Source organism: Homalodisca vitripennis, chromosome 6, assembly GCF_021130785.1.
Source record: "Homalodisca vitripennis isolate AUS2020 chromosome 6, UT_GWSS_2.1, whole genome shotgun sequence".
Taxonomy (NCBI): domain Eukaryota; kingdom Metazoa; phylum Arthropoda; class Insecta; order Hemiptera; family Cicadellidae; genus Homalodisca; species Homalodisca vitripennis.
The window spans coordinates 33,977,863-34,003,855 of record NC_060212.1 but is presented as its reverse complement, the minus strand read 5'-3'; the positions used below and the strand labels follow the sequence as shown (position 1 = coordinate 34,003,855).

Sequence of the window (25,993 nt, the reverse complement as noted above, 5' to 3'; positions counted from 1 at the left end):
TTAATTTATCACTACTTCCTTAATGGTTGTCTTTCTTTCGTAAGATAACAAATCTACAGAATAGTGTGCGGGAGATGAGATACTCACGTAACCACCATGTCCTTCGAGGGTTCAATGTCCACTTCGATGACTATTGTGCCGTCCACCTTCTTCTCTACGCAGGGGGTGGAGTTCTTGCCAGAGACACGACAGGCCTGGTAGAACATATGGGGGACCACACGTCCCTGGTCCGTACCTATAAACACCTGCAGTGTTGCCGGCCCATCGTAGCCCACCAGCTGCAACATACAGCAGCTCTTGCTAACTCACTTAGTGTAGTGCAACTATTAGTGGTCTTTTTAGTAGCACTATCTAGTTCTCAACATAGGTGACTGAGTTAAATTTGAAAGCTGCAGTACTAATATTTTCAATTAGTAAAGCTACAAAATTTTAAAAAATAGTAACAGTTTTCAAAATTACTAAATAAATTTCCTTCACAAAACCACTTTATCTAATGTGCAGTTTATTTATAAAGGCTATTTATATGAAGATATTAAGAGAGAATGCTTGTTAGCATTGCACATCCGTAAGCTCCGTTTTTAACATGGGCTTGAGTTTAAAACTGCTTTACAAAGAGAAATTCATCTCAAATAAATAAATGTTTCACTTCAGAAACTGTTAATGAAATGTACAAAAATATGGTTCTCTCATAATACTAATAATCGTTAATGATTCATCTTCAGTATAGATTTTCCCATAAGAAACTGTACATTCAATATACATTATAAACCATTAGTATAAAACATAATCACGTTTTAAACAAACAGTTCATTAGCACTAAAATGTACGTTTCTGGAGTGAATCATTTACCGATTTAAGACAAGATTCCAATTTACAGCACAGTTGTCCCCGTTTCAAACAGAGCCTCAGATGTGCGGCCAGCTAACCGGTAGGCTCCCTTATGTCTATACTGAAGATCAGTAGTTATAACTACACTAATTTTAAATTTAAAGGCTTAAGTTACAGACAAATCAGTGCACTCCTTGAACATGAGTTTGTAGTTATAACTACATATGTTTAAACGCTTAATTACAGACAAATCAGCACTTCTTGAATTATGAGTTTTAGTTATAACTACACTAATTTTAAATCGTTAAAGGCTTAAGTTACAGACAAATCAGTGCACTTCTTGAATATGAGTTTCGTAGATCTACACTAATTTTAAGTTTGCTTAAGTTACAGACAAATCAGTGTTACTTGAATATGAGTTTGTAGTTATAACTACACTAATTTTAAATTTAAAGGCTTAAGTTACAGACAAATCAGTGCACTCCTTGAACATGAGTTTGAAATCATATGAAACGCGTAATGTAAACAAAAAGCACGTAATTATCAAGACTTGAGACGAGAGAAGCATCAATAAAAGATTAAATTAGTGAAAATAAACATGAAAACGGTCCAATGTGCAATGTCTGAACATGAACATGACAACGTACAGTATATAAATACGATATTTCACTTATCTTTTAGCAAACAAAACTAAATCTGTTTTCTAATAACAAAAATTAATTTGCGTAATATAATCACGAAAAAGACTAATGATTAACCCTTCATATGCCACTAATAAATAAATCCATTAACTTTCCTATAACGCCAAGACAAGTAAAAAATGTTGTTTCTTTAAGTTCATAGCTAATTTTTATCATAGCTAAATTATAACACATAAAAGCAAAAAAAGCATAAAACAGGGCATTTTACTTAAAATTAACATATTTATTTATAAAAATAAAAATAACTATTTACAAAACTGTTTATTTGAAATAAATTTCAATTTCATTGTATAATGTAATTAAAATGAAAAGTTTAATAAATAACATTTTACTATAAAACAAGATAAATATTTCAAACTAATCACAACACTACCAACGATGAAGAATAATAAAGAGATTAGTAGACACACGTGCGAGCGCACACTTGTGGCAACCGAGGAAGCAGTAATACAGGCCACAGATATGTTTGGTTATGGCTCTGTAGGAGACGAGAACTGACGAGCTAGTGGTCGGAGTTAAACAAAGGGCGCTCCCCTCCCCCTGCTTCAGAGTTAAGGTCGTTTTTAAATACTTCCTTGGCAACCACGATAAGCACGGAGCGTGCACCAGGCATTACGAAGGGTTACGAAGGTTTTTTGTAAACTAAAAAACTCTCCAAGAGACAAGAGACATAATCTATAATATTGGATATAACTGTATTTGGCGTTTTAGTCAAAGTCAACAGTAATAAAAGGTCCAGAAGAGTCTGACAAAATTAAACTTCACTTTATCTTAGTTCATTCGTTCCCGTGCTCTAGTTTCTTTCTTGGCGATTTAAACTAGGTGTTTACAAAGAGATGACAGAAGAACGGAACAAATAACAAGAGGACAGAGATAACAAGAACAAACCGCCTCACCTTGACAACGGGGAAGCCATTGCCCGTCCGGTCCTTGACGGCACCTCGGCTGCCCTCCGTCTGGTACCGGGCTCGGTGCTGCTGCTCTGGCTGGCACACTATCAGCAGCTGAGTCAGCCCGTTCTGCGAGGTGGCTGACAGCTGCGAGCTGAGCGGCGCTGGCACCGACACCACTCGGCTGGTACGCGCTCGCACTGGTACACTGCAGTTACAATCATACGCTTATTTACTTTCAGAACGTTAATTTGAAAACGTCCACAGATACCACAGTGGTTTGAAAGAAAGTACCAAATTGCATTTGGCAGAAAGTATTTAGAATCCACAATGGACGAGTTTAATCTGAATAAAACAAATCAATTTGAAGACAATCAGTACATTAGCCAGTGTTGGTGGTGACTTAATCTTTTCTCAATATTTTGAATGCCTTAACTTAGGGCAGAACATCTTTAGTTTACCCTTCAATGTGACAATTTCTATGTGTATTTTACAATTTATGTTTATTGTGGTATAAATGGTTTTTGTAATTTCAAAAGCCATTATTATGGTTATGATTCAATAATAAATACCTCATAGAACATGAAGAAAAATCAAGCTTTTTTTAGTAGTAAAGACAAAAAACGCAAAGCAGGTGCTCTATGTCTGGTACACTTATATAAGAAAATCACTGAACCCCCTCAACTTCCACCCAAGCCCTCCCATCGGCTTTACCACAGACCAGTGACTCTCATAAGTGTACACCTGACCATAAAAATCTCCAACATAAGGCATGCAAATTGAACCCTCCGAGAGAAGCACCATAGACCACACAGCCATCCCGACTTGAGGAAGTGAATGTGCAGATAGCTCATTTAAGATACCTGCTGTTGGGACTAAACCGTGAAATCACTGCAGTCAGCCTTGTTTATCGAACGTGACTGTCTCGTGAAACCACGTTGAAGGGTTAAGAAAAGAAGCAATTAATGCTTCAAAAGAAAAATTAAAAAAGCCAAAAATACATACTAAAAAGATTTGGAATATAAATAGAACATTTTAAAAATCATGAAACAGTCCACATATGAAGAACACAATTAGACGTGGACTAACATTATACTACTGTCTCATCTTCCTTCAATTTTTCACTGTTACATTTTTTCAAATCTTATGACATGTTTTACAATTAATTATAAGTATTTGCATGTTGTTTTCTTGAGAGTTTTGGGAATAAACAAGTTTAAAACTCAAATTTGAACATTAAGAGAACTCACCAGATAGCCCTGGGCACTTGTCTTACAGTTTGTGGGAAAGTGAAGTTATCGTTTGCGTCATCAGATTCCAGTTTGATCTCCAGCCTTCGTCTCTTCGCTTCCGCTGGCTCCTCAGTCTGCCACCCGGTCTGCAACACATTATATATAATGAGAAGTTGAGAAAGAGACAAGAGTTTCCACACAGAGCCCACAAGCACTTTTGCACATCTCTCACTTAAGATTTAGAAACCCTCAGTATCTGAAGCTTTTACGGAATCCTATAAGATTTTAGGGCTCCGGATCTCTGATGTCCTTAGGGCTGAGAAGATACACTCCTAGGAATTGTTTCCTGATTTTGCGTATTTAGCCTTATATGTTCCGCTGATTCTTCTGCTTATCCGCATAGTCTGCAATCATCAACTTCATCAGATGTTTTCTAAGAGGACCATGTCCTGTCAACATCCTTAATACCAGTCGTACAGTCTCCTTACTTTGTTCAAGGAGTGCTGACCATCCTGTTGCGTATGGAGAGATACACATTTTAGATTACCAAAGTCCAGGGGCCTATCTCCATGTTATGGAACTAATCATATTTTCCCAATCTTTTACTAGAGCTTTGCTACACGAGAGAGCTACTCCAGAACCTGGCTCTGGCCCTACCAAAAGGGTTTCTGTGCCTATCTTGACGAAGGTGTCTGCTCTCATTGCAACTTGCCAACCTTGCCATACACCGACTAGGATTACTTCTGTTAACGAATAATACAAAACTAGATGTGCGAGTAACTGTCTCATTACTGGGTACTTAGATTCAACTTTTACTACAAGTAGATCTCATGGACATCTAAATTTTTTTGTCCCTTTGGTTAGCACTGCAAACCCTGTCTAGTGGAGCGATATATAGGAAGGACACCAAAAATGCTGACCAAACCTACATGATGAATTATGACTCTTAAATTTGTGGTCACCTTAGACAACCTTTTTGTTCACGAGGTTACCTTTAGTATTCCATTTATGACAACTTCCCCATGTAGCGAAAATATGAGACCTAACCTTACTAAGAACACATTAGGTGATTACATACTATGAAAATATAGTGCCATTAATTTCAGCCGTACTACTGGGACATGTTTACTCCCAATGTTCAGAAGCATCTCAGTTAATTTCTAGAACATTGGTTCGAAACCAATAAAGAATGTTGTACTCATTTTTCCTCATACAGTTTAAATTCTTCTTCCGTAACCAATTCACTGGTAAACTCCAATTTACAAGCAATGACCTTCATCTAAAGAGTACAACGGAGGTGTTCTCATTGAACTTTAATAAATTCAGAGATTGAGAGATTGGCTTGACTGAAAAACAAACTATGATGTTTCTATGATGACTGGAAATGAAATTCAAAGTTTTTTTATTGTGAAAACATATTTATACACCTATTTAAAAATGAGTACAAATAATGTCGCTATATTAATAAATAACTATTAATAAATTACTGTTTGAAGGCTAAACAAAATACAATACTTTGTTCATCATATGTTTATTGTAACTTTATTTAAATCATATGGTTATTTTTTTTTTTTTTTCTTATTGGTTGGAAATAAACTTGTTGCGATCTTATGGATTTATTTTGAATAAAAACAGCCTTGAAACAGTAAGGATCATAAAGGACGCGACTGATCAATTGCACATTGTCTTTAAAGGCAATACAAATTCTTGATTCTTGATGTTAAAGATGGAGTATGAATATTCTAACAAACATACATTTGATGTTTCTTGTACACAAGATTGCACATATGATCAAATCAATATCCACAGTTGCTACTAGTGCAGAGGGAATAAAATGCGTTGAAGCCCAATTCCTGAGAGACTTCAACCTTTAGTAGTCTACTTAGATCGGACTTATTGAGTCTCTATCAACTTTATGTAACCCTGTACCTTATTAAACGTTTTGAATTATGGACAGTGGAATCCTTGCGTACAATAACCTTATTACCATTCTAGAAGCTACTCCTATTCTAAAAATCTGAGTCAGCCTATGAATGTTTTATGGGTGAATAAAAAAGGTTGAACGAAGAAGCTTCCAGAAGAACCACTGAATTATTATAATGATCCAACACAGTTAGTAAGAGTATAATCTTCAAGTCTGTGAGCCTGGCTTTGGTTGACTTGAAAATAATCTGATCATCTGTTGTCCTGAACAAGGTTAATACACACAGCTAACCGGAAAGAAGGCAATTGTTGAAACATTGCCATTTCTTTATATACAAAATAAATTAACCACCGACAGGGAAAAGTATTTTAAGGACATCAGTTAGGTGATGCTGTCAGAGCATAAGTATGCACAGTCACAGGGATAACAGGCATGTCTATAAACGAGTTTATGAGTTTTGACACAATATTTTTATGCTAAAAACAAACGCTAGAAGCATTAAAATAAAGTATTCAATAATATTAATACACTATAACTAACACAGAACTCTTTTGTTTGTTACGGAACTGCTCACATTCGCAAAATAAGTTTAAGTACAAATGATGTATCAGTATTAAAACACTAATTTTGAGCATTCTAAAGACATATTTAACTTAACTGTTACAACAATACTAAGTCGAGTACTCTGCAACCTTCTGTGGTACTGGATACACAGCTGGGTTGGGCAGACTCAACACATGATGTAACCACTCCTAGCACGGACTGTACATACAGTCATAATGCTGGTTAGTGGGGGGTAAGGGGGGGGAACACTATTTCTAACTGAACAGTAACAACGTTGGCCTAGGTTAGTGTGACCTTGAAACACTAACCATCTGTCACTGTCACTCCAGTCCCATGTGATATCACACATCACACATTGCAGTTTGTGATTATCATAAAAGGACAAGCCCACTACAATAGGATGAAATTTATTCTATTTAGCCTAAACAAGTTATTGTTGTGCTTACCCCTAATTTTAAAGTTAGGACCTTCTAATTCAATGACAGAGAAGACATTGATGTTAAGTACCAATTTCAACCCAGCCTAATGCTTACATTTAAAATGATGTCGTACATTTTTTTTGCTCAAAGAATTGTTCGTAACATATAAAAACCGAAAACCTAAAAAACTTTACAAGCCGTCGAAAAATTTCTGGAGTTCACTTCTGCACCAATAATGTCACATATGATTTAAAACTCTACGGAATTTTCACCTTAAGTTTGCAACATAAATAACTATTCAACACAGGTTATTCGAAAAAAGTTGTAAAAAACTGAAACGTTAGCCACAGAAAACCACAGATCATACCTTAAATTTTAAACTGTTCCAGGAAATAAAAAATAGATGTTCTCAAACATTTCATACTATGGCATAACAAAAAACTGATAAATTCAGAAAAAGTAGAATTCAGGTGTAAACGATCACGAAATACTTTCTTATTACAACGTTTTTGAAGATTAGTTTACAAATAATATGTTTGTGTGAATGACTTTAAATTTGGCATATTTTTATTAATCATGTTTCAGAAGACGTAACAAATTATTTATTTTCAGTGATCACCTTGTTTTTGGGGCTATTAAAAATCCTACTTTAACCAAATTTGCTACGTTCAAGATTTCTTTTAAAAATTCTATTTTCTGTCCAATACTTTATGTTCATAAAAGAAAACAACTTTTACAAACCTGGGTCAAGTCATATATATAGTGTCAAGGATATAAACTTACCACCCTGAACCAATGACATCAGAGAGTTATTTATAAAATATATTTCACAGCAAGATAGTTCACACACTCAGTAAATAAAAATACTAAGTACTAATTATATACTTATATAATCATAATATGAAGTATAAATTGTTCCTTTTTATGATTAAAGCGTGTAGAACTCTACACCTCCGGCTAGAAGCTGCCTGGCAGAGTGATTAGGAGCATCAAATGATGTTTTGAGTAGGCCACAGATAAGCAATGGTCCGGCAATTAGTGACAGAACAACATATTTTCATCTCGAGTTAACAACTAATTTCTCTTTTGTGTTGTGTATTCTTTGTTTTCGTCTAAAACTTTCTTGCTCCAAACATAAAATATACACATTTCATGAAGGTGAAATTAGAAGCAACTGGAATCTAGAGTGCATGGGTTCCATACAAATTTTGTGACTTTGTTTTGTAAGTTCAATTCGCTCGAGGTCTTAAATGTTCCAACAAAGTCTATAAATTCAGATGTAATGGTTCACATTCTCATACAATAGTCTAAACTAATTCAGATAAGAACAACACATACTGAAGGAAATCGACCAAATAAAGATCTACAAATGTTAAGCAATAAATCAATGTAATAAAAATCTAATAAAAGTCAAGGCCACTTTCATGAACAAAAACAACTTGTTATTCCCTTCCCACACTACTTGGGACACCAAACAACTTTTGTCAGGAGGCATATTTTTATATTTAGGCTAGAAAGCACTCGTTAATTCATGGCTCTACCCTGTAAATAAACCAGTCTGTGTAACCCAGACTGGCAATGAAATAGGCAACTTAACACTTTACCTCACTTGTTTCCAAAATTAAAGGGACAGCAAATTTAAAAATTTGCTGAAAAGCTATTTAATGACACAGCTTTAATAGTGTGGATAGCTTTATCAAAGACATATACTTCTGCCTTCCTTTGCTTCACCAACCAAACTTAACCCAATCTGATTGTGATCATAACCCAATTGGCACCATTTCATTATGTCCAATGCTCAGACCTGAAGCCTATTGATGGGAATTACAAGTAAAATTAAGTAAAAGAGTTAGGCTTCTCTACAATTCATCCTAATTAAAAATTCTTCCAACTTTGACCTAATTTTCATTATTGAAAGTCAATGGAAAGTCAGATAAAGTAACCCTTGGCTGTAATTGATTACGGTGGCTTACGATGCAATTTTACATTACATTTGTGTCTTTATTTCGCTGGATTGTTTCTCCCAAAACATTAACACACTAACTTAAATTTGTCTAACAGCTCATATCTGAGACTTTGAGAAACTCAGAATAAAAAGCACAGAGATCTCGAAATCATCAATTGAAGGTGTATTTTCTGAAGTTGGCGGAGTGCATTGAAAAGACGGTAAATCGTAACATGTAGTGGACAAAGAACATGCAATGAGACCTCTTCTAGTTGATGTTATGTAAATCACTGTTCTATAATTCACACCTCGTGATTGAAAACACTAGTAATTTGCACCAGTTAGAGGCTTACGTTTGAAAGTTTTTATTTAGATGCTGATTTTTCACCTTTAGTATATAGCCAATATATTTAGCAACACAGAAAGGAAATATATAAGGACGTCGGCACCCACAATAATTCCTGAAATTTGCCAAATACCACACACACACATACGGAACGGATGAGAAGTGAATTGAACAATTTCTTTAGTCTCACATGAAGTAAAGACGATTAGAGCCACGAGACCCTTTCTTACACTTTTTAACATGTGAATGGTAACACATGAATGGACTAACAAAAAAAGTTCCCACAATTTGCTCAGAGAACCCTTGTGGTGACACCCCAAGCAGCTAAGACCTGAGACTCAAACTTAAAAGAACTTAAATTTTCACAACAAATCAATTCCTGACGAATGATTTTGAGCTGCATTCTAGGGAATACTGGATAAAGCCACTGCCACCTCATAGCATACAACACCATCAGGCTAAATGTGACCACTACGCATTCAATGGTAGCTTCGTATTATATGCGTAACAAGCAGTCAGTTGTACACTACCACTGGATATCTGAATACCATCTCCCCTTGCAGTTCTTTCCTTGTAGGGTGAGAAGTTATCCCCCCCGGAAGAAGGGGAGGCCAGCTCTGAACCAACCTCTCCAGTCAAAGCAGGCAGGGGTTGGCACACCCTTGTTGAGGCTAGCAAGAACCTTTGACACTTAGAGAACGAACCCCACCAACTCTAGAAGAAGTGATCCCACCAAACCCCACCAACTAGAAGTCATCTCCCGCATTAGACTAAACCTAGCGAACTGGCCTTGCACCCCAGAGTCTCGACATTTGCGGTTAGTAAAGTGCTGCTCCTGGACATCCATAAGGTTGCCCAGATTTAAGTGACATCGGTTTTTGCTGTGCCCAGTGGTAGGTTCAACTGGAAGGTATAAACCAACCAGAAGTGATCCCTGCTGGCTCTGCAAATAGTTACTACAACCCTGAGTAAGGATATTCCAAGCCTATGTGATTCACAATACGGACACGGCTGCCACAACCGGTAGTGATCACTTTAAGATACTTAATCAATGCTTACCTCTTTGTCCGAGAAGCACAGGGTGGGGTGAGACGCGATGCTCGAGTGATAATCAATGTGGTGATCGAAGCCAAGTCCTGAGTCGTTTGAGTTGTCACAAGGATCTACAGGAATATGCTCTCGTTTTACAGCTGTAACAGTAATCAACAGGTCAAAATATCATTCAAATAAAGGTCAAAATACCATTCAAATAAAGGTCAAAATACCCTTCAAATAAAGGGCAAAATATCCTTCAAATAAAGGTCAAAATACCATTCAAATAAAGGGCAAAATATCCTTCAAAATAAAGGGCAAATATCCTCAAATAAAGATCAAAATATTGTTCAAATAAAAGTCAAAATACCATTCAAATAAAAGTCAAAATATCATTCAAATAAAGGTCAAAATAGCATTCAAATAAATTGTTTATGTTCTCATGACTAAACACTTAGCATAGTGTTAAACTGTGAAAATAATTTTGCATTAACCAGAGCGCTTGTAGAAACACTAACCAATACACCTACAATATATTAAACCAATAAAAGGGCAAATGTCTTTCCAAGGGCCTTCAATATGCTCCCTTGTAGTGGACAGTGAGAAAAGCAAATAATTGCACTCAGAATTCTAGTGATAGGATCAGTTCACCATAGATTCTACACTAGATTTCATACACCTAAAATCTCGAATCATCTGTTGACTGTTGACTTGATGTTTTGACAATTCAATTTTCTGAATAATTTGTTGTTAAGACTTTTCTATTTAAAATGAATTATATTTACTAGATTGTTTTCAGAAATACCCACCAAGCATTATTGTAAATAACTGAATTTATGTTCAGAACACATTTTTACTTTGTAATTCCAAACTTATTTCGCAGTTGGTAATAATAAATGACTACATTTATTGCGTTATTTTTTTGTTCAAAATTTAAACATTAGTAAAGAGCTGTGCGTGTTCATTTAACAGTAAACAATCACACACAAATTAACATTTTAACCTAACACGAATGTTAACACCTGGTAATTAAGAGCTCATAACTGTCAACATAAAACATAAAAGTCAACAATTTTCTAAATGAAAATCAGAGGTATTCGTAAGAATTTTAACTAAAACAGAACTTACATAAAAGTAAAACTCCTGATACTTGGATAACCAGAGAGAACTGTATAGAATTATAATAAATTACCAGCAACAGTCATAGGCATTATTGCATCTGTGGAAAAGAAGGCAAAACTAGTTCACAAACCAGTTATATCACAGATGTTTGTATCAGTTATCACCTGCATGTTCTGTTCTGACAGGCAAACTGGACTAGGCTGGCATACCACTGATAACAGCCTATAACCTGATAACCTTTCAACTTTGGTGGCCAACAACAAAACAAACCACCTTTACATGTTTTTTCTCAAGTTCTTTTTGACTATTTTTAGAATCAAACCATCCAGTAATGGAAACACTGTACTATTTAAAATAGTAATTACATGGGGAAAATCTTTTAACTAAAATTCCATTAACAATAACTGCAGAGAAAAATAATGCAATATTTATAAAAAAAAAGTCATACTTAATTTCTTTATCTCTGTATTCATTTCAAGAGTTTTATAATTCTGGGTTGAGCTGAGTTTTTGTATACAACATCAATATATCAATTTGTGTTTTTTGTGTGTTTTGTTTGGATTGTTTTGTGTATCTAATTAAATTATTGTTGCTAACTTATTGTTGATGAATGAAATATAATATTATTATGATATCATTAGTTTAATTATGTTACTTTTTAGTTATTTATAATATTGTTAACTATTTCTGTATTTTTTTTATTTTTTATTAATCTGTGTTATGGCTAAAGCTGCAATTATTAAGGCATTTGTAATTAGATTACCTATAGGATTAGAGTATTTTAGCATATTATAACCTCTTAGTTTAGTTAAATAATTTGTATGACGCTATTCTATGTACATACAAAATGTATATTCAAGGAATAAAGGAATAAAGAGATTTTCAATTCAATTCAATATTAAATAAGCATTATATTGGGAGAACCATTTCATCTCGTATTATGATTTTACTGTATTTCTTTTGTTAACTGCACGAATATCAAATTCTAAATGATTAAACACTTTTTAATAAAAGATCAGAACCAATTGAATTGCCCTTTCAGCCATAAAACCTTTACCACACTTGATAACAGTATATTTAAAACATAATATGACCAATAAATCATAACAGAGATAAATGTACAACTGTACAAAGTTAATCTTCTGAAATTCTACTTTCAATTTAATTGAATCATCTTTATTTATTCTGTAAACATTGTTACATTACATAGTGTCACTTTTCAATATTATACATAACACAATCATATAAACATGAAGCAGTATTTAACAACAGTACTCAAATGTGTATACATGTAAATTTACTTTTACATACATACAAACACCATCTATACAAATCTAATTAATGTTACAAAGTCGTTTGACCAGGTACTTGGTCTTCCAACCATATGTTAGTTTGGTTATTTAAACAAAATGTGACAGAAACATACAAAAATTGAATCGTAAAAAGTAACTGATCTGTGGTGTAGTGGTAGCACTCACCCAGCAAGTGAGAGGTCCGGGTTCGAGTCCCGGCAAAGCAAGTACTTTTTGTAATTCAATCTTTATTGAAATTATAATTGCATAATAAATATATAGATATTATGAAAGGTTATATATGATATTATAGTTTTTAATATATACAAAACCCCTGTTCTTAGCATAAATTTAACTACAAACTATTTTGCTTTCAATTTTATTTTTACGTTTTATTAAACTCATCAAAAGAATATAAAGCCTTTACAACTAGGTGTGTCTTAAGTTTTCTTCTAAAAGTATTTAAATCTTCTTCCACTGTATTCCTTCCACTCAACTAGCTCGCTATACCCTAATGGTTTCTAATGGTTGTATCCTATTATAATGTAATTTTATGGTTTTTTGGAACTACACGCTCAAGAAGTTCTCCCGTCGAAAGAGAACCCTAGATACCTGCACCAGAAACTCTAAATTAAAGAGAAACCTCAGCTCTTTCAATTGTTTCCAAAAGATCAACAGAGTTAAGGCTATCTGTTATTTGTGTCTCTACTAATTGATTGGGCTGGGATTTCCAACACTGTATACAAGTTGTGTAGCCCAGGTGTGAAGGATATCGACATGTAGTGTTTGTGAACTATTACGTATGTTTGTCAAATTGAAATACAACATAATACTGAAAATTGAACGGTTCAATTCAGTGCTGCATTTCTAAACAAAAAAAAGTGGTTTACCAACCACTTTAACTATTTCTCATTTAGTCAAAAAAGGCATCCCCATTCAACTTCTTAATTATAATCACACCTTGGTCTAAATGAGAATTTTGTTACTCAGAGAAAGGAGGGCAAATTGATACAATAGACGGTGGACAGAACTGTCATAATTTGTGAGCTTTTCGCCTGGAATGTTAAAGTTCGATAGCTGTTCTTAAGCCTTGGACAGGAACTTTTAAGAGCTTTTTTTTGTTCTCTTTGGACAGGAAGCTTATAAATTGCACTTAGTCCTATAAGGACCTTAGTGCTGCTTCTGGAGTGACAGGATATTCAGGATGGGTAGGGTTAGAGGGTAGGGGCCACCTCCTATCAAGATCCATGAGAAAGAATTAGGGCACTAATCTCATGTCCCCCTGGAAGAAGAGGAGGCCAGCTCTGAACCCAACCTCTCCAGTCAAAGCAGGCAGGGTGTGGCACACCCTGGGGTCCAGGCTAACAAGAACCTCTGACACTTAAGGAACGAACCCCACCAAGTCAAACAGTCATCTCCTGCAGTAGACTAGACCTATTGAATTACCCTTGTACCCAAGAATTTCGACATTTGGTTAGTGATGTGCCGCTCCTGGACATCCATAAGGTTGGCCAGATTTAAGTGACACATCAGTTTTTGCTGTGCCCAATGGTAGGTTCAACTGGAAGGTATAAACCAGCCAGAAGTGATCCCTGCTGGGGAAAGAAAAATAGTTAAAACTATTAAAGATTTCAAATTAAGTAGATCAAATTATCCATGTTCCCCTTATTTTGTACTTGCTAGCACATGTGCGTTCTAATAACATGACGCAAACGGTAATAAGTTTTTAAGAGCTTACTTAATAGTGAACTATAAGAATTTCACATCTATCGATGATCGTTATTCACTACAAAATAACTTTGCTCAAGTGCTTCTTCCAAACCAGTGAAGATATCTGATATATGCTGTACTTGTGACTACTGAAGCTCCTAATCTCAGCCCCACGCATGCACGCAAAATCTTAGCGCCCTTTGGAAATTGGCGGGAGCTTCCAGAACTGTTATGGTGTGATACATACAACACGTTTCTGCTTTGAATTTTGATTTGATTCAACAAAGATCAAACTACATTTCGACTGAGTGTACAAGCTTATACCATATCATTCAGGGAGATATCCAGCATATTCGCAAACCATTACAATATTGTATCACTTTACAGTTTAGTAAAGAGGGTCACTTACAACACTTCCGGATCGAAAGGCGAAACGAATACCGACCTCTTGGAAGGTACAACACAGTATGATGCATGAATCAACTCGCACAGCTCATTTGTTGTCCACATCGTTGGCAGCATCTACTCGAACACTCGACGTCCTCATCGCAAGATTAGATAATCCAGTAAGTCTACACGGCCGATATCGACTTGAGGCGGAACACACCGTGTTGATCGGTCGGTACACGGTTAGTCACACTTAGAGCCTCGTGTTCCTCAACCTCACCCCGGCACTAGTCCGCGACACGGCGAGGCGCCACAGGAGTTAGGTTATGTTTTATACGACGTGACTGTGACAGATTTATTATACAACGCCGACGCCAAGGTTGCACGAGAGATAACGTCAGTGATAACAAGGTCAACTGCATTATATGGCACATATCGTTGGCGACGCTACGCTTGAGCTGATAACCCGCTTATCAGATCTACGGGTCGCCTGTAAAGATTATTTGTTCCGAACGCAAGGAATGTGTTTTGTACGATACAAGTGGTTACATTGTTTCAACACTGAAGCACTCGAAGATTTCATGTTCGCATGGACCAGCTTCTGATGTACGCCAAAATTAAATTATCGTCTGCAGATTTACAGTGGTAAAAACTAGCCTTAAAATATTTTATAAATATTTTGCACTTTCTCGTCATGACGTAAGAGTGCTTATGTAAAATTAATGTACAATGGGAATGAACATGAGAGTGTATACATGATATACCAAAAATCACAGGTTTCCCCCATAATTAATTTAAGGGAACCCGTGTATAATGACAGTACCGAAACTGTCTTCAAAAGCTAGGCAACCTCTTGAACTGTCTCTTATGCTCACTGCAATCTGCGGAACAAGAGGTCTTGCAATTATCCTGACCACAATCTTTCGGTTCCGATGTCCCGAATTGATCCCTTCTGGAATCATGAAATTGAGAGTGAACATTGCAATCCGCGGATTAAGAGGTCTTCCAATTATCCTGACCACAATCTTCAGTGCCGATGTCCCGAATTGATCCCTTCTGGAATCGAGAGTGAACATTGCAATCCGCGGATTAAGAGGTCTTCCAATTATCCTGACCACAATCTTCAGTGCCGATGTCCCGAATTGATCCCTTCTGGAATCGAAATTGAGAGTTAACATTGCAATCCGCTGAATTAAGAGGTCTTCCAATTATCCTGACCACAATCTTCAGTGCCGATGTCCCGAATTGATCCCTTCTGGAATCGAGAGTGAACATTGCAATCCGCGGATTAAGAGGTCTTGCAATTATCCTGACCACAGTTTTTCGGTTCCGATGTTCCGAATATCCCTTCTGGAACCGAGAGTCATGAAATCGCTTAATTACAACTCCTCCAGAAAGTTATAAATATCTCTGACATGAATATACTTTCAATGCACAAATCGATTAATCCTTCTCAAAAAACTTCTACTGTTTTTTACAGTTCCACCTTTATTTGGAGAGCATAGGGGCCATGACAGCTAAGCGGCTAAGACTTTGAGTTAGATAAAAAAATGCCTTATCGCTAGTGTCTTTTAATCAATTCTGTCAGTCAATCATTACACCGGGCAACTTCCTTTCACCTTTCACTCAGATAATTTCCACCCGAAGATCCAGGTGCGAACTCAGGAGAGGTCCGAACGGATGGGGTTATAAATATCTCTGACATGAATATACCTGTGTGTCCCCAGTGTGATTGAACTAATTCTATACATGTTAAATTCTATTATGTATATATATATATTATATACGATGTACTTATGAATAGTAAAAGGTAGCATTTAGTATAGGGTCATTTTATAATTGTGATACATCTACTACAAACGTTAACATTTTACGCGGTGTTTAGACTCATCTTATTTATATTTGCTACGGAAACAATATATTTTCATAAAATTATTCCGATGCATTACAATAGTTTTGTGCACTTTTTGTGAGCCACGGTAACAATTTTGTTATTGACTCACAGCCAGTGCCTAAAAAAAAGTTGCGGCGGCTATCTGTGAAAGTGCGCGTGTTTACAATCCTTCAATTACCACAGCTAGCCGCTCCAAAGTATTATTATCATATAAGACAGCACATTTAATTATTCAACTGGACATGTTCGCGAATATCATAAACATCTATATAAATAAAAGCAGACAATTTAAATCTGACATTATTGATCACTTGCTCGATTAACGTAACCTTGCACACGTGAAAGTTGGGAATGTTTATTACAAGTTAAACCCTTTTCGGAGGCATCTCAGTAGGAATTAGTCATTCATATGGGATAAGAAAAAGAACATAATTAGTTAAATGTTAATATTAAGTTTAGTTCCAACTCATGTACCCATTAGTGCAGCGTCTGAAATGTGACGCTATCACAGACTTTACTTTGGAATCTGGAGTCATGTTCGTCTGACGAGATTAAAAAAACTCAACATTCACATTGAATCGACTTTTCGCACCAGCTACGATATGTGTCGAAAATTAGTTCACGTTGTCCAGCGCCGCGCTGTAAATGGATATTCACGTTATCCAGTGCTGCGCTGTAAACGGATATTCACGTTAACCAGCGCTGCGCTGTAAATGGATATTCACGTTATTCAGGGCTCCGCTGTAAATGGATATTCACGGTATCCAGCGCTGCTCTGAAAATAGATATTCACGTTATCCAGCGTTGCGCTGTAAACAGATATTCACGTTATCTAGCGCTGCGCTGTAAACAGATATTCACGTTACCCAGCGCTGCGATGTAAATAGATATTCACGGTTATCCAGCGCTGCTCTGAAAATAGATATTCACGTTATCCAGCGCTGCGCTGTAAATAGATATTCACGTTATCCAGCGTTGCGCTGTAAATAGATATTCACGTTATCTAGCGCTGCGCTGTAAACAGATGTTCACGGTATCCAGCGCTGCTCTGAAAATAGATATTCACGTTATCCAGCGTTGCGCTGTAAATAGATATTCACGTTATCTAGCGCTGCGCTGTAAACAGATGTTCACGGTATCCAGCGCTGCTCTGAAAATAGATATTCACGTTATCCAGCGTTGCGCTGTAAATAGATATTCACGTTATCTAGCGCTGCGCTGTAAACAGATGTTCACGGTATCCAGCGCTGCTCTGAAAATAGATATTCACGTTATCCAGCGTTGCGCTATAAAAATAGATATTCACGTTACCCAGCGCTGCGCTGTAAATAGATATTCACATTATCCAGCGCCGCGCTGTAAATAGATAGGGACGTTACTGAGCGGACGAGTGCGGCGAGGAACACGCTGTACTGAACGCCAGCGACTTCACAGTACATACAGAACAATTAGACTATACACAATTGAGACAATTGGATCATCAAAGCGATGGTGGTGACGGGGACAAAAACAACGACAGCTACACTGGCAGTAGCGCGTTAACTGCACACGTCACCTGTTTGGCCGACAGATTAGATAACTAACCAAACATGTAAACTGTGTGCTCACGTTGGCTGCATATATACATACATATATACACACTGGCGACAGTCACATCAGTAACCGACCGACAGGAATCTTAACGCCGATTGATCCAGTGAAAACAGTTTGGAATGCACTGAGTCGGCGTAAATTGTATTTTTACCACGCATGAGATGAATGAAGCCGTCATGTGAGGACCGTATTCCTTACGTATAGTTGTAATGTAGTATTTACGATTAAAACAGTGTATTGATAAATGCGTCATTGTTGGCTTCTTGAGAACAACAACAATATTTACGTATTTGCACTCGGTGTTGTGACAATAATTTGACGAAGCCACTAAACATTAGTCACACCAGAGTGTAATTAATTATGTCGGTGTAATAATTATTTTCATATTTGAAAATATGATTTCAAATCGATATTTTAGTGTGTGAATACAAAATTAAGTAGGGTACTGAAATAATACAAGCAATTCTTGTCCGTTTCTTTGCTTAGGTCCCACCTAAATATTTATTTGCATCTCCTTTCTTTGCTCTTCTTGATCCCTGTGCATAATAAAACGCGTTACATTTCGAGCTACAGTCGAAAATAGTTTCCTACTATTTTGAAGCTTTAATTCGAATATTGCCGTCTTAAACAAAGTTAAGAATACATTATCTGCAGTACCGTACCATATTGGGTCTTTAAGATAGAAACCCTTATATGTCTGAATTCGTGAAACAGCTTAGTGTGATTAATAAAAACTGTGTTCTACAAGACGAACTGTTATTTACTTAAATTTTGCGTCAACATCGAGTATTTTTATCGAATAATTATTCATAGAACCCGCAGACGTAACAGTTGTAATTTATCTTTGCCAGATAAGGCAAAAGGAATGTGCAGTATTACATAAAAACGTGTTAGCCTTGGTTGGATTATAGCTAGAAAACTTAAAACGGACCAGAAACGAGTAATTGTGAATTTGATTGGATACAATGCTACCATATATCTCTAGTCACATAAAGGGCCGAAGATCCCGGATTATCCTTAAGGCCTTTCAATCTACGTTAATATAGATATTCTCCAATGGGTCCTATTGTTTGGATCGTGCTATTTACTTGTGCACTATTGTTTACAATATGCACTACCTAACGTCTCCATGGACCTTACTGTCTCCACTGGGTCTTATTGTTTAAACTGGATGCTGCTAATTACTTGGACAGTACTGTTTACAACGAACATTAGCATCTCCTTGGACCTCACTGCCTCCACTGGGTCTTATTGTTTAAACTGGATGCTGCTAATTACTTGGACACTACTGTTTACAACGAACATTAGCATCTCCTTGGACCTCACTGCCTCCACTGGGTCCTATTGTTTTAACTGGATGCTGCTATTTACTTGGACACTACTGTTTACAACGAGCACTTAGCGTCTCCTTGGACTTTTCTGCCTCCACTGGGTCCTATTGTTTTAACTGGATGCTGCTATTTACTTGGACACTATTGTTTACAACAAGCACTAACGTCTCCATGGGCCTTACTGTCTCCACTGGGTCCTATTGTTTTTTAACTGGATCCTGCTATTTACTTGTTCACTATTGTTTACAATAACCACTAGTTCACTATTTTCACCAGACTCAGGTCTTGTTTTTTAACTATACCATGCTATTTTAAAATGACCTATCGTTTCCATTGAGTTTAATAGAAAGCTATAAAATATTACAGTTGGTTAGAATGTTGTGACAGTTTGTTTTCTTAGATATTTGACATTATTTGTGCGAGTTTAATCAATCATACTGGTCGTTCTGAAAAACTTCTTAATATTATAGAAAGATATAAATCGTGTTTCCAACACTTTTATATTAGGCTCCTACGACAGTTATTGGTTTCGTTCTTGTCAACAACACAGAGCTTGCCTCTTAGTGTTGCCTGCACTTGGAGAATCATGTATCTAAAAATACTCTAGAAATTATCCAAGCATTCTGGTTCGTCTCCAAACAGTCCGTCTGTTTAATGTTTCCAGATGTTTCATCTGGTTTGCAAGGTTACCTATATTTGCTGCACTTCTAATCGAAGCGAATAAAACGGACGAAAGATTGATTTACCGACATCGACGTATAATGCATACAATAATTACATTCCCTTTGTAAGAACTTGACGTTGCGAATGAAAACTTTTCTTAAAAGTGTTTTAGAAGCAAGCTTAAAGTAGGAGAGCCAGGGATTTTTTCGGAATGTTGCTGCAATCTGAATCAGATTTACAAACACAAATGATGTGTTTAAATTGTCAGGTTTGTAAAGTATCCAATTCAATTCAAACCTTTTATTACCGTACACAATACACATTGTATGGTAAAAGTCAGCCATTTAGTATAAAATTTTGCCATCATACCACAGTGTCACATTCACACATACAAACTTTGCACTCATTCACTCGCCAATTTACACCGTCTTCAACGCTAGGGTCTGTTTTCAAAACGGGTGGTCTCCCAGTTACATACCAAACACTCGCCGACATTAAAAAATGCCATTGACGATAAAAAGCATTTAAGACGGGTTTTAACGCCTTAGACGTTGGTGCTGGCAATCTCTTGATAAAATGGACACCTGCTTGCGAAGGCAAGTGTTCATAAACCACCGTTCTGTGCCTTCCAGAACGGTAGTTGTCTCTGCCTCTCGTCTCATATCCATGCACGTCACGGCCCCTCATCAGGGTACATTTGGACAAACAGAATGAAACTGTTTCCAGGATGTACAGACAGGCCAGAGTCAACAGTTAACAGGTACGACTCTAAATTCATGTTAACAATTATTCGAATCGCCTTCTTTTGAAGTCGAAGTATAGATTTGAAAAGTGCAATGTTGTAATGCCCCGAGTAATTCGTTAAGAATGGTGCACACTTCCAGATAGAGGCATGAAAAACTCAATATTATTCACGTACAGTAAACACACACCTAAGAATAGACATATGTTTAAATTATTTTTAGAACACTTCAGTTTATTATAGGCTGCCTTGAATACAAAGCGAAGTGACCGGCCTTGGCCCTAGGGCCGTATTAATTAGCTTCAGAAATTGTGTTTCTTCACTGTTTTAATGTTCGTTTCCAACCATTACAAACCAGAATATGTTGAAAAATCAATATATTCACAATCGGATTCGACTGAGTTTGATCTGTTTTCCGATTTCGTACAAGGTAGGAATACGACGAGTAAGAGGCTTTGCTGAGATTGCTCACGAAACTTCAAACTGAAGTTGAAGTTTCGCTCACTCCAATCTCGAGGTATCCTGCAGACAAAAAGGCAAGGGTATTGCGTTGAAGGGGTTGATCGATCTAGATCTACTTTACTGCAAAGTATGACTGCTGGAGTGAGAGGAGCTCCCCTGGTAGTACTTCCTCCTGCCCACTTGGACTGGAAGAAGCTGGAATAGAGCAAACCTTCCTTCTTCAAAGGTGACATGACTTAGACAGTGCCCCTCATTACTTCTCATAGAATCTCGGCAGGATACGGCCTCTCCTTCAACCTGAATATCCTATCTCTCCGGAAGCAACCGCAAAGGTTAATTTTAGGAGTAGTATTTCTTCAAATGTTTTGTAACAAGTGAACAAAAAAAACACTAATCAGAGAAGGATTGTAATATTTGGGGTTGAATTTAAGCGTCGGTTGCACAGAATTTGGAAAGCGTATACTGGGCCCTATAATAAACTACGAGGTACGTGAACCTTTTCTGGAGGGCAAGGACTTGAAGTAACACTGCAGGGAGCTATAGGGAGCGGGGCAGCCAGCTTTGAAGAACGAAACTATCCACGGAGGTATTTGACGTCTTCATCCGAAGACTGATGATGGACAAGAGAGAGCTAAATACCTCTTGCTAACCATTCCAAAAGCAACAAGGTAATGACCAATAATCAAACAGCTGATCCAGCAAACAGGTTTACAACTTAGCCATCGCAGAAGACAAGACCAGCTGTGGCCGAGAACAAAAAAGAGGGTTGGGACCCCTTACTGGCTCGACCACCGGCCAACAAAATAAAAGTGGCAGACGCGACAGGATTACCGTACTTTTGTCACGTTTCAGAGCGTTATGTATTCAGAAATTCTGTAAAATAAAAATATAAACAACATTATACATTTAGAGACAACAAAGATCTTAAAGAGTGCACTGGTTGCAAGATTTAGACTTTAAAACAAAAGGTCTGCAAACAATCACATGTTTTCCGACTTCAGACGGAATTTCTTTTAACGAAATGTGTAAATGTACCACAGCCAAAGCGCAGGTAACAGCGAGTGACACGGAGACGATGTAAGGCCTACGTGCGTATTGTGGACACACGCGCCTACCACGTGACTAAGCGACATTTGCATCTCACTAATTGAGTTCGGTCTACTCGACAACCTGCAACAGCTCTGTCGCTACAGTAAACCTTTAACCAATTACGGTAACTGCCGGTAGTGCAAGGGTCGTTGACCTCTGACCCATTTGAGCACGCGTCTTCCCGAATTCTGGCCTGTTAACGGACGCGAGGTCTGAACTAATTATCGCTGCCTCGATGATTACGGGTAACAGAGAAGGCACTGTACTTGATCGGGGTGTCCAACCAAATACGGTATCGATGAGAGTGGACATGCGAGTACAAAATCATACACTCGGTTGTTTACTGTATTTAATTCGAGTTTTCAACCAAATACGGTATCGATGAGAGTGGACATGCGAGTACAAAATCATTCACTCGGTTGAGTACTGTATTTAATCCGAGTTTTCGACAAAATACGTTACCGATGAGAGTGGACATGCGAGTACATAATCATTCACTCGTTTGAATACTATACTTAATCCGAGTGTTTAATTAAATACGGTATCGATTTGAGTGGACTTGCGAGTACATATCATTCACTCGGTTGAGTACTGTATTTAATCCGAGTTTTCGACAAAATACGGTTACCGATGAGAGTGGACATGCGAGTACATAATCATTCACTCGGTTGAGTACTGTATTTAATCCGAGTTTTCGACCAAATACGGTACCGATTAGAGTGGACATGCGAGTACATATCATTCACTCGGTTTAGTACTGTATTTAATCCGAGTGTTCAACCAAATACGGTATCGATGAGAGTGGACATGCGAGTACATAATCATTCACTCGGTTTAGTACTGTATTTAATCCGAGTGTTCGACCAAATACGGTATCGATGATAGTGGACATGCGAGTACATATCATTCACTCGGTTTAGTACTGTATTTAATCCAAGTGTTCAACCAAATTCGGTATCGATGAGAGTGGACATGCGAGTACGCAAATCATTCACTCGATTGAATACTGTACCAAATACGGTATCGATGATCAATCCGATTTATTAACAACTCATACAATTATCATAGTTGCTTTTATGTAACGACTCTTGCAGTCAAGGGGCAGTGAGCCAATTTGTATTGTATAAGCACACAACTTGATTGTTCTTAAAATCGATAGAAAACATTCTTCTTGGACAAAATTCGATCGTCAGCCGCGCTTCTTTTCGTGGAGGTCGAAACGAGATCGTATCAAAGGGGTTAAATATATGAAACTATCATTTTTACTAACCTAAATCATTTAAAACCAACCGTCAGACACACGTAAACTAGTGTAAAATTAGCATCAGCTAACTTTATACAGACCCAAACACCGGTGACTCTCATTATATATATAATATATATATATATATATATATATATATATATATATATATATATATATATTTGTCTGACGGTCTGTTTCAAGCAAGCACTGTATAAAGCAAAGAAAAAATATAATCTAAGGAATCAATTATCATTTCATACTTTTAAACCCTTTCGTTACCCTCATATTTTGACCTCCACCAAAACCAGCGCGGCTGACGGACGGTTTCCGACTTAGTGGAAATTCCCGTTTCGATGTCAAGAAAAACCAGGTAATATGTTTACACACTGTAAATTAGCTCTTGGACTCTTAAGAGATTGTAGTCAAAACCGCAGTCCAGATAGACAATGTAATTCAGTAGGGTCCCAATTTACCGTAATACGACGTAATTTATAAGAATTTTACAGGTCGGATCTCATTATCTTAAGAGAACACAATTGATTGTAGACTGTATATTAAAACCTACTATTCAAGTATATCATAATATGATGTACTGTAGGAAAGTCACTTCAAAAGATAAGAACGCACGCAGATAGATGCCTGTATATAATAGTGCAATGTAAAGTAACATAATCTTAGATTATGACCATATAGACAAAATCCTGATGTACTAAAAGAACGTTCCAGTGAATCAAATAAAATCAATAGCGATGTATTAATTTCTTATTCTGTTTTTAATAGAGGCTATGCTTCTACAACAGCATATAGTGACGTAGGGGAATAGGGCATTAGATATAAACTCACAATCCTAATACATAATATACGATGTAACTCCGTCAAAAAGTAAATTCCAGGTACTGCTCACATTTCCGTAAAGTTTGCTTTTGTGATTAGCGATGAAGTGCACTGTTTTTACACAAATAAATTAGCAGTGTGATATGAAGTTTGAACTCACTTTAATCTGAAAACCCTATAATGCTCGTAGTTTATTGACCTTGCAGCGCACGCCGCCATATCGTGTACGTAACATTAATTGTGTATTGATATCCGTTAAAATAGCTTTATATCATTACCGAGAAGAGGGGTTTTATCAACTTTACATTTCAAACCTAAAAATAAAACATAACTTATTGTATTTTTTGTGCGTTTCAACAGCTTATCGAGCTTCTACATTTGGTGAAAAGTTATGAGCACATCCTTAGATTCATATTTTGGGATCTCTGCTCTGTTTTTGGCTGAGCGTCAGCTAAGCCTCCCACCGAAGGGGCTGGCTGTCTGTCTGTCTGTCTGGTTTCCGTAGGATTTCTCGAGAAAGAATTGAATTACATGATTGAAACTTTGCGATACAACTAATTTCTAAATAGCCAAAATCGAAGTCGTGGATGCTCCATTTTCTTCCATGGAACATCCCTTATCTGGCAAGGAATGCTCGTGGTTTTTAGCGAAGCCTATTATGCGACACGTGGTCTCTTGCAACACCTTGGTCTTCGAACACAAAGACACGCCGTGCCAACAATGACGTATACATCAGACCACGTGGCGCGTAACAGTTTCAAGACTACGGTAGTTTCTTCGGCAGCATCCTTGTGGGATAATCCCAATGCCCCGAAGAGGTGCCTTGATCTTACTTCCAGAAAATGCTGACGTCCCTGCACCCTTGCCGGTTGATGGCTATTGGCGTATAAGGCTTACTGCCACCACCATCGTACCCCCGCTGCCCAGGGCAGGGCGACTCACCTGATGCTGGGGCTCTGAGGATGGCGGCTGGTCGTTTGCTGGCGACTTTAATGACCTTGCGGTGACTCTTAGGAACGACAGTCATCAGGCCCGCCGTCAGCTTGACCATTCCACCTGCAACACGAACTCTGGTCAGTCTACACTCTCAACTCGGAGCTGGTGTGTACCACAACATTCATGCTAGGCTGTTCAATCTGTATCTGGTTTTACCACAACATTCATGCTAGGCTGTTCAATCTGTATCTGATTTACCACAACATTCATGCTTGGCTGTTCAATCTGTATCTGGTTTTACCACAACATTCACGCTTGGCTATTCAATCTGTATCTGGTTTACCACAACATTCATGTTTGGCTGTTCAATCTGTATCTGGTTTTACCACAACATTCACGCTAGGCTGTTCAATCTGTATCTGATTTTACCACAACATTCATGCTTGGCTGTTCAATCTGTATCTGATTTACCACAACATTCATGCTTGGCTGTTCAATCTGTATCTGGTTTTACCACAACATTTACGCTTGGCTGTTCAATCTGTATCTGGATTACCATAACATTCACGCTTGGCTGTTCAATCTGTGTCTGGTTTACCACAACATTCATGCTTGGCGGTTCAATCTGTATCTGGTTTTACCACAACATTCACGCTTGGCGGTTCAATATGTATCTGGTTTTACCACAACATTCATGCTTGGCTGTTCAACCTGTATCTGATTTACCACAACATTCATGCTTGGCTGTTCCAATCTGTATCTGGTTTACCACAACAATCACGCTTGGGTATTCAATCTGTATCTGGTTTTA

General features: G+C 37.2%; 1 protein-coding gene across 9 annotated transcripts in view; it reads right to left on the bottom strand.

Annotated features, from left to right (window-relative positions):
• LOC124364251 (nuclear factor of activated T-cells 5) overlaps nucleotides 1-25,993 on the bottom strand; it is a 114,029-nt gene that overhangs the window by 27,766 nt on the left and 60,270 nt on the right. For 7 of the 9 annotated variants that reach the window (XM_046819579.1, XM_046819581.1, XM_046819583.1 and 4 more), the window contains 5 exons: nucleotides 25,189-25,302; nucleotides 9,909-10,039; nucleotides 3,670-3,797; nucleotides 2,426-2,627; nucleotides 88-278 (listed from right to left, as the gene is read on the bottom strand). In XM_046819579.1, the coding sequence (XP_046675535.1) occupies nucleotides 88-278; nucleotides 2,426-2,627; nucleotides 3,670-3,797; nucleotides 9,909-10,039; nucleotides 25,189-25,302 (766 nt within the window). Of the gene's footprint in view, nucleotides 1-87; nucleotides 279-2,425; nucleotides 2,628-3,669; nucleotides 3,798-9,908; nucleotides 10,040-14,414; nucleotides 14,497-25,188; nucleotides 25,303-25,993 lie in introns of those variants that run through there. The other 2 variants (XM_046819586.1, XM_046819587.1) reach the window with 2 other exon arrangements.